The 11,675-nt window shown below is 54.7% G+C and overlaps 2 protein-coding genes across 3 annotated transcripts; one reads left to right on the top strand and one right to left on the bottom strand.

Moving 5' to 3' along the window:
- Positions 1-341: 341 nt before the first annotated feature.
- Positions 342-1,851, top strand: SAPCD1 (suppressor APC domain containing 1; the record flags this gene model as incomplete). The annotated part of the gene is made up of 5 exons (XM_082847733.1): positions 342-455; positions 708-848; positions 1,351-1,446; positions 1,547-1,636; positions 1,731-1,851. The coding sequence occupies 5 exons, from the start codon at positions 342-344 to the stop codon at positions 1,824-1,826; spliced, it is 537 nt and encodes a 178-aa protein (XP_082703859.1). The 3' UTR covers positions 1,827-1,851.
- Positions 1,852-2,888: 1,037 nt separating this feature from the next.
- Positions 2,889-11,582, bottom strand: VWA7 (von Willebrand factor A domain containing 7; the record flags this gene model as incomplete). 2 transcript variants are annotated; one of them, XM_082847562.1, is made up of 16 exons in its annotated part: positions 2,889-3,062; positions 3,168-3,342; positions 3,545-3,684; positions 3,768-4,069; positions 4,407-4,499; positions 4,610-4,762; positions 4,881-5,013; positions 5,477-5,662; positions 6,155-6,271; positions 6,766-6,878; positions 8,494-8,663; positions 8,778-8,973; positions 9,434-9,544; positions 10,143-10,239; positions 10,737-11,018; positions 11,343-11,582. In XM_082847562.1, 16 exons carry the CDS (start codon positions 11,580-11,582, stop codon positions 2,889-2,891), a joined length of 2,682 nt encoding a protein of 893 aa, XP_082703688.1. The 2 variants fall into 2 exon arrangements, with proteins under 2 accessions (XP_082703688.1, XP_082703689.1); XM_082847563.1 differs by having other exon boundaries at positions 6,155-6,208.
- Positions 11,583-11,675: the final 93 nt, after the last annotated feature.

Raw genomic sequence — 11,675 nt, 5'->3', positions numbered from 1 at the left:
GGAAAGAGATGAAAGAGGAAGCAGCAGGCCACAGAGGGACCTGCCCTGCCTCATTAAAAATAAAGTATCACTGCTGGAGGGAGGCCCTCGGGTTCTACCCAGGGGGACTTTATGAGAACCAACCACTTCAACAGACCCTACAAAAACAGATGAGAGAGAAGACAGAAGCCCAAGGGAGATGTTCTTTCCCCTCAAAGTAGGAACACCTCAGCCTGAGACAGCCCCAGCAGGAAGGGCTCTGGGAGGCTGAAAGACTAGGCAGGACCGGTGCAAGGCTGGGGGAAAGGGAGGGACCAGCCCTGCACCAGTGGGTGTGGCTCCACCCTTCCCACCTCAGAACCATGGGGAGCCGGGGTCCTGGTGGGCTGCCCCTGGTGCAGGCCCCCTACACAGTTCTGCTGCTGCCACTGGAGACAAGCCGCCAAGACCCAGGGGCCCAGCGCTTCTTCCTCTGGGTGAGTATCAGTCCCGCAAGAGGTCCCGGGAAAGCCCCTCTCCCTAGATCAGTCTCCTGCAATTCCACTCAATTTTGAGGACTCGTAAGTTCAGCCCCTTGCTTTCCCTTGCCCTCCAGGTCCTCAGTGGCCAGTCTGGGTTCACACTCAGTGACCAGATAGTGAACTGAACCACGGGTTAAGAGTAAGGGCCATGCATGGCCCAGAACCCTGCTGTGGAGTGAGTCAACCTCTGCTTCTTGCCTTTTTCAGCTGCAGAGGATGCAGGCTCTGGAGCGGGAACAGGATGCCCTGTGGCAGGGGCTGGAGCTGCTGGAGCATAGCCAGGCCTGGTATGAGGGCCGTCTGAGGGAGGCCCAGCAACAGCAGCTATATCTGGGGGCCCTTGGTGAGGTATGGGGCTGACCCATGGTATGTGGGGGCAGGGGTAGCAGGGACGTGTGGACACAGCCTGACACCATCCTGGAAAGGCAAGAGTTAATGGACAGGGATCATCAATTGGAAGCAGCATTGTAATGACAGGATGCCACCAAGTGTTAGGTCGGTTCATTGTTGGGCCTAGAGGAGGCTGGTCTGCATTCCATTCAGAGGGACACAATTTGGCTCACTCCATGGAGATGGGGGAGTGGTCTGGATTGTTCCAGTGAGTCAGGGATGGACAGGAGGGAGGATCCAAAGAATAGAGAAAGCGGGTACTATGCTATTTGAGGGGGTTGGAGGAACTGGACTACTAAAGAGATGGAGTGGAGAGTACTGGAATTTCCCACCTGCCTGGCAGGGAACTGGGATGAGGGGATCCAGATGGAAGAGAGGAATGACCTGTGGTGATAGGAGAAGAGTGGCAGATGGTACTCGAGTTTTCACCACATTGTCTGCCTCTAACTCCTCCTTTTAGAATTTTCCAACAGATTTACACTCAGAGCCTGGTGGCCCCCAGTTAGTCCAGATTCAAAAGGTGAACATCTGTTTGCAGAATCTGATTCAGGGGAAGGTGAGTTTATTGTTTTTCGTTTACTCTTGGGAAGTGGGGGTAAAGAGGGGACTTGGGGTCAGCACTGGTCTAACAAAACAGCGAATTCCCCCCGCAACAGTTCTCCCCACATCCCCTGAACAAAGCTAGTTCCTGCGCCACCCAGGACTGGAAGGGAAGGCCAAGGAAGCAGAATGTGTGGCAGCAACACGTAAGCAGTAGAGGAGTGGGAGGAGGGCGGAAGCCCTGGCCCTCAGTGGGAGGGAGGGCACAGACACCCCGACTGTCTCCCTTCTCTTCTCCAGGTGGTGTCAAGGCAGCAGAAAGGAGTCACTAAGCCAAAGGGGGAGATGGCTCAGCCAGGCTGCCCCAATGGACGGAGGGGCCCTACCCGTGTCTAATGTCTCCTCTGGTTCCCCTCAGTTGTGCTGGCAAGGCTGAGTGAGAACCCCCAGCCTCCTTATTCTGCTTCTTGACTCAATAGCTAAACGGCTCCAGGTGGCGGGTCAACTGAAATCCTGACATCTTGCTGTGAAATTTCTTCTCCACTCCTGAAAACTTCCATTTCGTCTTTTTGGTATCTTACGCTCTCACTCTTCCCTATATGATGTGCATAAGTGATCTTTCTTTGAAATCCCTCTGGGGAGAAGACATGTTTATTGGCACTGTCCTTTAACTTTAAATACAAAAATAAAATATAAGCATCTCCAGAATTTCAAAAATAAAATAGAAGCGTCTCCAGAATTTCAATAAAAGCAATTCTATAAATAACACTTTTCAGTAGGAGGTGGGGTACCCTCCTCCCCACTTGCAATCTTAGTCACTGCCCCATGTATCTTCCCCTCTACCTGAGCTTGGGAGAGCATGAATAAGTAGTGGAATAAAGATGCTACAGAGGGCTTCCCTGGTGGTGCAGTGGTTAAGAATCCACCTGCCAATGCAGGTGACACGGGTTCGAGCCCTGGTCCGGGAAGATCCCACATGCCACGGAGCAACTAAGCCCGTGTGCCACAACTACTGAGCCTGTGCTCTAGAGCCCGCAAGCCACAACTACTGAAGCCCGCGTGCCTAGAGCCCGTGCTTTGCAACAAGAGAAGCCACCGCAATGAGAAGCCCATGCACCACAACAAAGAGTAGCCCCAGCTCGCCGCAACTAGAGAAAGCCCGTGCTCAGCAACAAAGACCCAATGCAGCCAAAAAAAAAAAAAAAAAAGATGCTACAGAGAAATAGAAAGCAACTTTCTCCAAAAATGAGTCTGGTTTGTTTCCCACAAGGGCTAGGGAAAGTGCATTGTGGGAAAATCCATTGCCTTCTATCCCAATCTTGGAAGGGACAAGGGCATGAGAAGGAAAACCTCCAACCCACCTGGGAGAGGTAGGGTCCGGAGGCCCATGTTACCTTCTTACCAATGGGGCAAGATGGCAAACGGTGCCGGAGACCCATCCCTCTAGGGGCTGTTGCGTCACCAGGAGGCCAGGCCTAGCAGGAGCAGCACCGCTCCAACTGTGCCCCACCAGGGGTTGCCCACCAGCCCTCCCCCAGCCCTGCCCGGAGTCACCAAGGTGGAAAGATGAAAGGCAGGACTGGTGGTTGTGAGGACAGGGTCAGTCGAGTGGACAGGGGCAGGGAGCTGGTCCTGGGGAGAAGAGGGAGAGGCTGTCAGGGTGGCTGCACCCAAATAAGTCTGCACCGCCCTCCCCTCACCTTGCCTATCCTGCAATGGAAAGTGGGGGCACCTCACCTGCGGGGTGGGGCCCCGCACCAGGAGCCGGAGGAAGGCATGGGTGGGGGGTACTGTGCTGGCTTCTCGATCCATCGCGGTCACAGTCACCATCACCACGGAGTCTGAGGCGGCTGTGTCTGGTACCTTCAGCCACAGGCACCCCCAGGCGGACTCGTTCTGTTCCAGGCGAACCCTGGGGAGTGGATGCCGAAGTCCGGCTGAAGCCGCAGGCTCTGAATAGCCGAAAGCCAAGGGGTGGAGCCAAGCGCGGTCTGGGAGGGGAGCGAGGAATCTGAGCGCCAATACGAAAGAGCCAGAGGAGCGAGTACCAGATCCCATGCCCTGGGAATAGAAAGATGGGACAAGAAGGGAGCAGGAGGTTTCAGGGGCTTCACCTGGAGAGGTTGGAGGTGAGAGCGAAGCTGGGGTTGACGGATGTCCTAAGATCGAGATCCTGAGGGCCCGAGAAGCTGGCAATGCGGAGGCTGAGCGGGGCCTCGGTGCCCGGCTCCAGGAAACGCGGGGGACCACTGAGCTGCGGAGGAGGGCCGGTCAGGGGAGGAGCAGCAGGCCCCCTGTTCTCTCCAGCCGCAGCCGCACCTTCCACTGGCATCTCACCTCCAGAAGGACAGGAACTACAGCACAGGGCTGGGGGGCCACCCGGTGCAGGCCCTGCCCCACTCCGTCCTGGCCAATCAGCTCCAGAGAGAAGGGTCCCGCGGTGGGCAGAAGCGTGGGCGGTAGCGAGGCAGCGAGGAGACCTCGCTCCCGGGGTCCCATGGGCTCCAAAGGCACCCGGCCCAGCTCGGCACCGTGCGGGACCCCTCGAAGGACGACGTGGGAGAAATGCGGCAGAGGATCTCCAGGGTTTCCTCTGGAGCCCAGCCCTGTCACTTCTACCAGCAGCTGGGTCTGGAGACCTGGGACAGGGGAGGGGAGGAAAGAACAGTGGCTGCGTGAGGTTTGGAGACAGGGAGAAAAGCATGAACAGCTTTGAATAGGGGTTAGCTCTCGGGGTATGGATGGGGAAAAGGGGTTACCTCTACGGGTATTGATGGCGAGGGCCAGGAGGGAGTGCTGGGATGCTGGAAATGTTCTATAGCTTGAACTGAATGACGGTTATTTTTTATTATATAAAATCCACCCAGCTGTACACTGAAGTTTAGTACACCTTATTAAATGTTATAACTCAATGAAAAGCTACATATATAATTTATATATATACACAAAGCAAGTTAGGGGTGGGGACAGATGTACCTGCAACTGGTTGAGTCAGGGGGTAGAGGCCAGGGTGGGGTCCATCCTCCATGGGGATCCCAAAGTGGAAGAGGAAATCCAGGGAGGTCTGGGCTGAGGGAGGGCGAAGGCAGTCAGAGACCTTCCAGAGATGAACGTGACTCATATTGCTCTCTGAGCTCTGCAGTCTCCCCTTCCTTTCCCCGGAATATCTCCCTCCTTACCTTGCACTCTCACTCGGGGGGTACCCTTGGCTGTGACCTGGATCTCCCAGGTTCCTGTCTGCAGGGGGTCATTCATGCGCACCATCCAGAACTGCCCGAAGCGGCGAGTATGACCTAGAGGCCCCTCACCTTCCTCCTGGCCCTGGGAGACCCCTGGATGGGTATTGGGGGCAACAGATTGTCACAGGAGAATTCCTTTCCCTTAGTACATTACCCCTCATTCTCCAGTCTCCATTCTTGCCTCCACCTTGAGACACACACATGGAAGTACCTGCAGGGCTTCTGATCCAGAAGCTGCTGACCTCCCCATGGATCCGGACTGTGACCCTCTGGAGCAGCCCATCCACACTGAACACAAGTGGCCTCTCAGGCACCACAACAGGAGGCTGCAGGGGAAGGGTCACCTTGAGGGGGCAGGACCAAAAAATGGGGGGAAGATAAGGCATGGAATGAGGTGGGAACAAAGACAGGAGAAAGAAAGGTAGAGACAGAAAAAAACTAAGTAACACATGGGATACCAGTGAGAGAGGAAGGACCAGGGATAAAGCTATGATCAATGACAAAGTTGGAGGCAAGGGATTAAGGATGAGGTAACCACTTCTTGCCCCCCTTAAAAGATGGCAGGACTTCCTAGAATAGCTGTGAAGACAGAATACTGGAGGCCAAGACTGAGGGTGGTAGTACTAATGTGGAAGGAGCAGTGTAGAAGGTGGGCAGCTGTGTATCTCAGAGGGAAAGAAACTTCCTTTCCCACCCTCTGTCTGGAATGGCAACTCAGCAATGGGAGCCATTTGCTTTCTTCTACAAGAAAGAGAAATGCAGTGGCACCATCGTCCCCTCAGTTCTGAGCTGAGCCCCCACACTTACCAGGTCAGCTACGCTGTCCCCAACAATGGCTGCCACATCCTGAATGTACTGGTCTTTGGTGAAGATCACCTCTCCTCCTGAGGCCAGCGCCACCGCTTCATACGGCTCAAAACGCAGAGGGGACAAGACCTCACGCCGAGGTCGGCCCTGAACCCTAGATGGGTCTTCAGTCAACAGGAATGTGACCTGTGCCCAGAAGAAAGGCCAGGACTTGAAGTTTCCATTTGCCATCTACCATTGTAAATAAGGATCTCCTGTGCTCAAGCTTTCTACAGAGCTGATGATTGGTGGTAAATTCTCTGTCTACCCTCTGGCTGCTACAGCAGGGTCTCCCAGTGACACAACCCCTGGGCTTCAATTAGAAGTTGCCATTCCCTGTAACTGTCACCATACGTCATCCACATAGTGGATTGCTGGCAGCCAAATCTCCAGTTCTTCAAACGGTTTATTGGGGGCAGATTCATATAAGAATTCAGCATCATTAAGGGTAGGGCCTTCCACTCTTTAGTGTTGTTAAAGGGATCTGGAAATGTTATACTCATGGTTCACTTCTCCCACCCCCAAGCCAAGTCTGGTTTAACCACCCTAGTGTGAGTGTGACCCTTGTAATGAGAGTTGTCCTGCAGTTTCCCACATCCCTGGGTAGCTAACACTGAGTCTCCCACCAGCTATGCTTACTCTGCAACGCCGCTCCTGAGTCAGAGATTCCACCCGGTTGGTGAGAAAGGCATCCTTGGGGGAGGCGTCAGTGAAGACGAAGATGTCTGAGAGTGGAGGTGTGTGTAGCAGGGCCAGCTGACAGGGGAGGGAAAAAACTGGTGTTAAAAAATGGCAGCAGTGGGACTTCCCTGGTGGCGCAGTGGATAAGACTCCACGCTCCCAGTGCAGGGGGCCGGGTCTCAATCCCTGGTCAGGGAACTAGATCCGACATGCATGCCGCAACAAAAAGTTCACATGCCACAACTAAGGAGCCTGCCTGCCGCAATTGAGGAGCCCATGTGCCACAACTAAGGAGCAGGTGAGCCGCAACTAAGGAGCCCACCTGCCACAACTAAGACCTGGCACAACCAAATAACTTTAAAAAAAAGTGGCGGCAGTAGGGGAATGGGCAGAGCAAGGGAGGGCAGAGTAGAAGGCAATACGGCCCTGGAACCTGGAGTGAAGCGAGTGGGACTAGGTTCTGAAGATGGGGTGGAGGGATGAGGTCCCAGGGAAGCTCTAAGCTCCCTTGATGGTGGGGCCTGGAAAGGGGTGGCGGGAGAAGAAGGGAAGGGGTGGGGAGGGCAGACCTCCAGGGCTGACAGGCACATCTCGGGCTCATCTCCACCTCCCAAGGCATGTATCTCATTGAGTTGTTGCCAGAAGCTGTCAGGGTCACTGGTTGTAAAGACGGGGCCAAACCCTGGGAAAGGAGAAAGGAGATTGAGATAAGTGAGAGGAGGGCTCCCCTCATTTCCACCCATGGGCATCTCCCCAGTCAAGGGGCCCTGCTGTGCTCCTTGGGTGGACAAGTATTGAGATAACAATATTCCTTTATATTTATACTGACAGGGTAGAACAAGGCAGGGGCTAGGTACCTCTGGTGGGAAAGTGGACCTCATTTCCTCACAAAATGGTGGCACTTCCTGTGGTCCTGAGTGGGCCTTTTTGGGTATATGTGTAACTATAAAAAACAACCGAGGGGACTTCCCTGGTGGCTCAGTGGTTAAGAATCTGCCTGCCAATGCAGGGGACATGGGTACGATCCCTGGTCTGGGAAGATCCCACATGCTGCCGAGCAACTAAGCCCGTGTGCCACAATTACTGAGACTGCGCTCTAGAGCCTGCGAGCCAAATCTACCAAGCCCACGCGCCACAACTACTGAAGCCCGCATGCCTAGAGCCCGTGCTCTGCAACAAAGAGAAGCCACCATAATGAGAAGCCCGCGCACTGCAACGAGGAGTAGCCCCCCGCTCGCCACAACTAGAGAAAGCCCGTGCACAGCAACGAAGACCCGACGCAGCCAAAAAAAAAAAAAAGCCAACATAGATAACCAACAAGGACCCACTGTATAGCACAGGGAACTATACTCAATATCTGGTAATAACTTATAATGGAAAAGAAACTGAAAAAGAAAATATATAACTGAATCACTTTGCTGGACACCTAAAACATTGTAAATCAACTATACTTCAACTAAAAAACAACAACAAAAAAAACTGCGTCCTCAGTTTCCTCACAGAAAAGACAGAGAAATAATAGTACCTACCTCAGAGAGGGTTATTGGGTGATTAAATGAGTTGATTTTGTAAATCTTAGAATAGTGCTTTGACACATAATAAGTGCTAAATTCTTAATTATTCACTTACTTGTACCTTTATCAAATATGTGATAAACCCCTTTTGAATGTCAGCTACTATGAGATTTATATATGCAGATTAGACTCAAACCCTGCCCTTAGGGAATTCTCAATCCAAATTTTATTTGATGATCATTTTGACCCTGGGAGATAGGTGGGATAAGGCAAGTACTAATCCACTTTATGGTTGATGAAATTGAGGAAAGAGAGGTTAAACAATCATCCTAAGTACACACAGTAAGTGCTGGTCAACCCAGGCCAGATGATCTGACTTCTAATTTAGTGGGGAGAGGAATATGATGTAACTAGCTGTCTTAGACATTTCACAGAGGCCTGGACCCACCAACCCGCCCCCCATCTTCATCCCAACCTCTGTCTACAGGAAGTGGAGAGAACTGAAAATGACTTACTAGAATGGAAGCCTAAGAAAGCAGAGGCTACCCGCCTAAGCACCCATAATGATTAAACTCATACGGAAAGTGCTGTCCTGTTGGAAGCAGTAGAAGAAGTGCTGATTGTTTCCAATATGCACACAAGTACCAGTAAAGACTCACTCAGAACCCTAGGAAGAGCCTCCCTTTTATTATGGAAATGAAGCCATTAGGCCCACTTCCCTACCAGTGGCATTTACCCCTTGCCCTGGACTTCCCTCCACTATTCCTGCCAGACCCCAGTTACCTGGGTCATGGAAAGGCACCAGGACATAGTGGGTGGGCTCCATGGGGCCGCCCCGTCGCTGCTCCACAATGTGGCGAGCCTGGATTTTGGCAGCATTGATCTCCTCGCCCATACTTCCTGTGGTATCCAGGACGAAGCTCAGGCTGGAGGCTGGGGTGATGTCCAGCAGCCTGGGAAGCAGGCCAGAGATACAGTGAAGGGTCTGCACACTTGTCCCCAGGCCCTGGTTTCTCAACTCTGGAGCACCTACCTATTAAGGAGCCCATCCCCAGGAGGCCACTCACCTGGAGAAACCCCTGTCTCCCAGGCGGCTTCGCAGGAGGCTGAAGGCCTGGATGGAGGCCAGAAGGGCCAGGTTTGCAGCCTGGAGGTGCAGCATGTGGTGTGGGGAGAAGCCTGGGGATGTGCTATCCTTGTTGATGCCTCCCCGTGGTGGCTGGGAGCTGCTCTGGTCAAAATGGCCCCCATGGCTACATTTCCCTGGGTTGGGGAAAGGGATCTGGAGGGTGGAGGTAAAAAACCCACTGCCTCCTAATAAAACGAGGCCCTCTCTGACCTGCCCTGACCCTCTCACTCCTCAGCAAAGGATAAGCAGAAAATTATGATATTTTGTAGAGGGCAAATCTGGAGTAAATCTGGAATGATTAGTTACCACAGCACACGGTAGATCCCTTGATCCCTCCAGTTAGTCCCCAGAAGCTGCCCTTGGGCACTGAAGTCTTATCGGCAATGTGAGAAGCTGCTCCCACCACCCCAACAATCATGGCCACCTCAGTGGGCCTTCATCCACCCGCTCCCCTCCCAGCATCCTCTCCTTCTTCCAAGAAGTGATGCCATAGGAAATAGGACAAGGGCTACAGGACTGAGGTCCCTAGGGAGAGGGTCAGGGGAGAGGAAGTGACTTTCTCCCCTTACTTCTGGGGGCTTTCCTGTCTGGTACCTGGAGGTTTGGAGGGATGAGTTCCAAAGTAGCCAGAGGTGAGGAGTGTGAAGCCCAGCAAATTCCCAGGGCAGCTCCACTCGTCACAGTCGGAGCAGGTAGGATCGCCCACTGGGAAGAGAGGGCAAGGGTCTGGCACCCAAGATTCTGCTGCCCCTGACCTTTACCCCTGTCCACCCGAACGTCTTCAGCTTTTCCTCTCAACTGGAACAAGGTAAAAGCCCATAGGTACCCTTCGCTGGTACCCTTCCAGGCTTTCTGAACTAAAACCTGGAGCTCCTGGCTGGCAATGAGACTTAATATTTGAGACTGGGACTGTGCTAGAAAACCCGGAAGTGGGGGGGGGACCAATCCTATGGGAGTGTGCCCTCTGTGAGCTGTGGACAGGAAGTGAACCTGTACTAGACAGGAGGCAGCTTCCGGGTCACAGTTCAGTTGGAAGGATGAGGGGACTGAGAGAGAAAGCCCCCCGTGTGATCCAGTGGGGGGAGGAAGCCACGTGAAAGACAGAGAACTCCCTGACGTCTGCAGATCTGGTCCTGGCCCTGTCCTCTGCTGCGTGACCTTGGGGAAGCAGCTGACTGGCCTTTGGCTGAACCGAGGGACCGCACAGGTGGTTCCAGAGATGAAGCCATGTTGCACCCTATTCGACCCCAGGATGCGAGGCGGCTCTGTGGGCTCACCCTCACCAGTGGGGTCCCGGCCGTACCTTGCGCCAGGTTCCGCAGCCCCTGCCTTGGCCAGAGGAGGTGAGGGTGTGGCTGCTGCTTCCCCAGTTCCACCCAGTTGCTGTGACTGTAGAAATCCTGGTCCCAAGAGAAAGGAGAAGGGGAAGAAGCACTAGCTCACTGTTCTCACCGTCTCCAGCCCTGACTCCCCTTCCTCCCAGTTCCCCAGCCTGAAAGCCTCCTCTACCCTGCTACGCCCCAGACACCCCAAGTCCCCTCCACTGCTCTCTCCCTTGCCCAGAATAGAGCTCGGCCGAAGTGGGAGCCTCCCACGTTTCTTCCCATCTCACTCAGAGCCCAGCCAGAGGCCTTTCAGTGGCCTGCACAGCCCACCTCTTGACCTCAGCACCGTCCTCTCTCACTCACCTGCTCCAGCCACCAATGCCTCCCAGCTGTTCCCACAGGAAGCTGCCAGTTTGGAGGCGGGGACTAGGGAATAGCCCCAGGGCCTTGGCAAGCAGCGCCCCAGCCCCTTCTAGAGTAGGGGGAGGCATGGCTAAGGAGGCACCATTCAGGAGACAGGAAGACTGGAAACGAAGACCCCTCTGACCACAACCCACCAACTCTGTCCTCACCTGCAAGGCATGAAGCGCAGCCCCGAGGCGCTGGCGGGCCAGGCTGTGGTCAAGGGCTCTGGCCGCCACCACAGTCTCCCCTAGAGCTCCCACCAGGCGTGCGCGCCCCTGGCCCAGCCGCTCGGCATCAAAGTGCAAGTCAGGGTCATTCCTGGAAGTCGGCAGGAAGTCCTGGGCGGCATTGGCACGAGACACCTCTCCTAAGGCTGCTCGGAACCGCCGGGAAGGAGACCCAGGTCCGAAGTAGGCGGCAAAGAGGTTGTCGGCAAGGAGAGTGCGGCCCTGGAGGGTGGTAGGGGGCAGGGGTTCCAGGGAAGCCCCTTGGATCGGACCACTGCCTACATTTCCTCAGCTCTGTCACTCCAGGCCGGGTGTGGGAGGAATTGAGGGTGCTGGGCCCTACAAGGGAGGGGCAATCCTGGACATTCCTAAGGAGGGGGACTCCTGATTGTAGGACCAGGACTCCTGGGTATTGTTGATGTCAGGAGGGGAGGAGGGAATGTGTACGTGGGGTCCCTTCTCTGGGCAAGCAGGACCCTCAAGTAGTATAAGTCCCCCAGAATGGGGGAATCCACCTGGGATGTGACCGGACCCAGGGACGCTCACCAGGAAGTCCTCAAGGCGAAGGGGGGGCCGACCTGGGGGCGGCTGCTCCAGGAAGAGCTGCAGGGTGACGTTGAGTGCCGCCTCCTCGGTCAGGTCCTGGTGGGTGATGGAGCCGGGGGCAGCCAGGAGGCTCCAGATATTGGGGAAGAAGGCAGATGCGGGGGCCAGCAGTAGCTGCAGCTGCAGCAACAGCAGCAGTGAGGGGCCCAGGTGGGACAGGGGCTCGTCCGTGGGGAGCATAGCTGAGACATGGACCTGGGGAACAGAAGGCTCTCCAGAGAGCAGGAAGCAGCAGAGATTTCAGGGCAGGCCCGGCTCTGTCTCCCTGCGCAC

Source organism: Leucopleurus acutus (assembly GCF_964270905.1).
Source record: "Leucopleurus acutus genome assembly, chromosome: 10".
NCBI lineage: Eukaryota > Metazoa > Chordata > Mammalia > Artiodactyla > Delphinidae > Leucopleurus > Leucopleurus acutus.
Note: the sequence above shows the minus strand (reverse complement) of the source record. Positions and strands in the feature narration are given on the sequence as shown.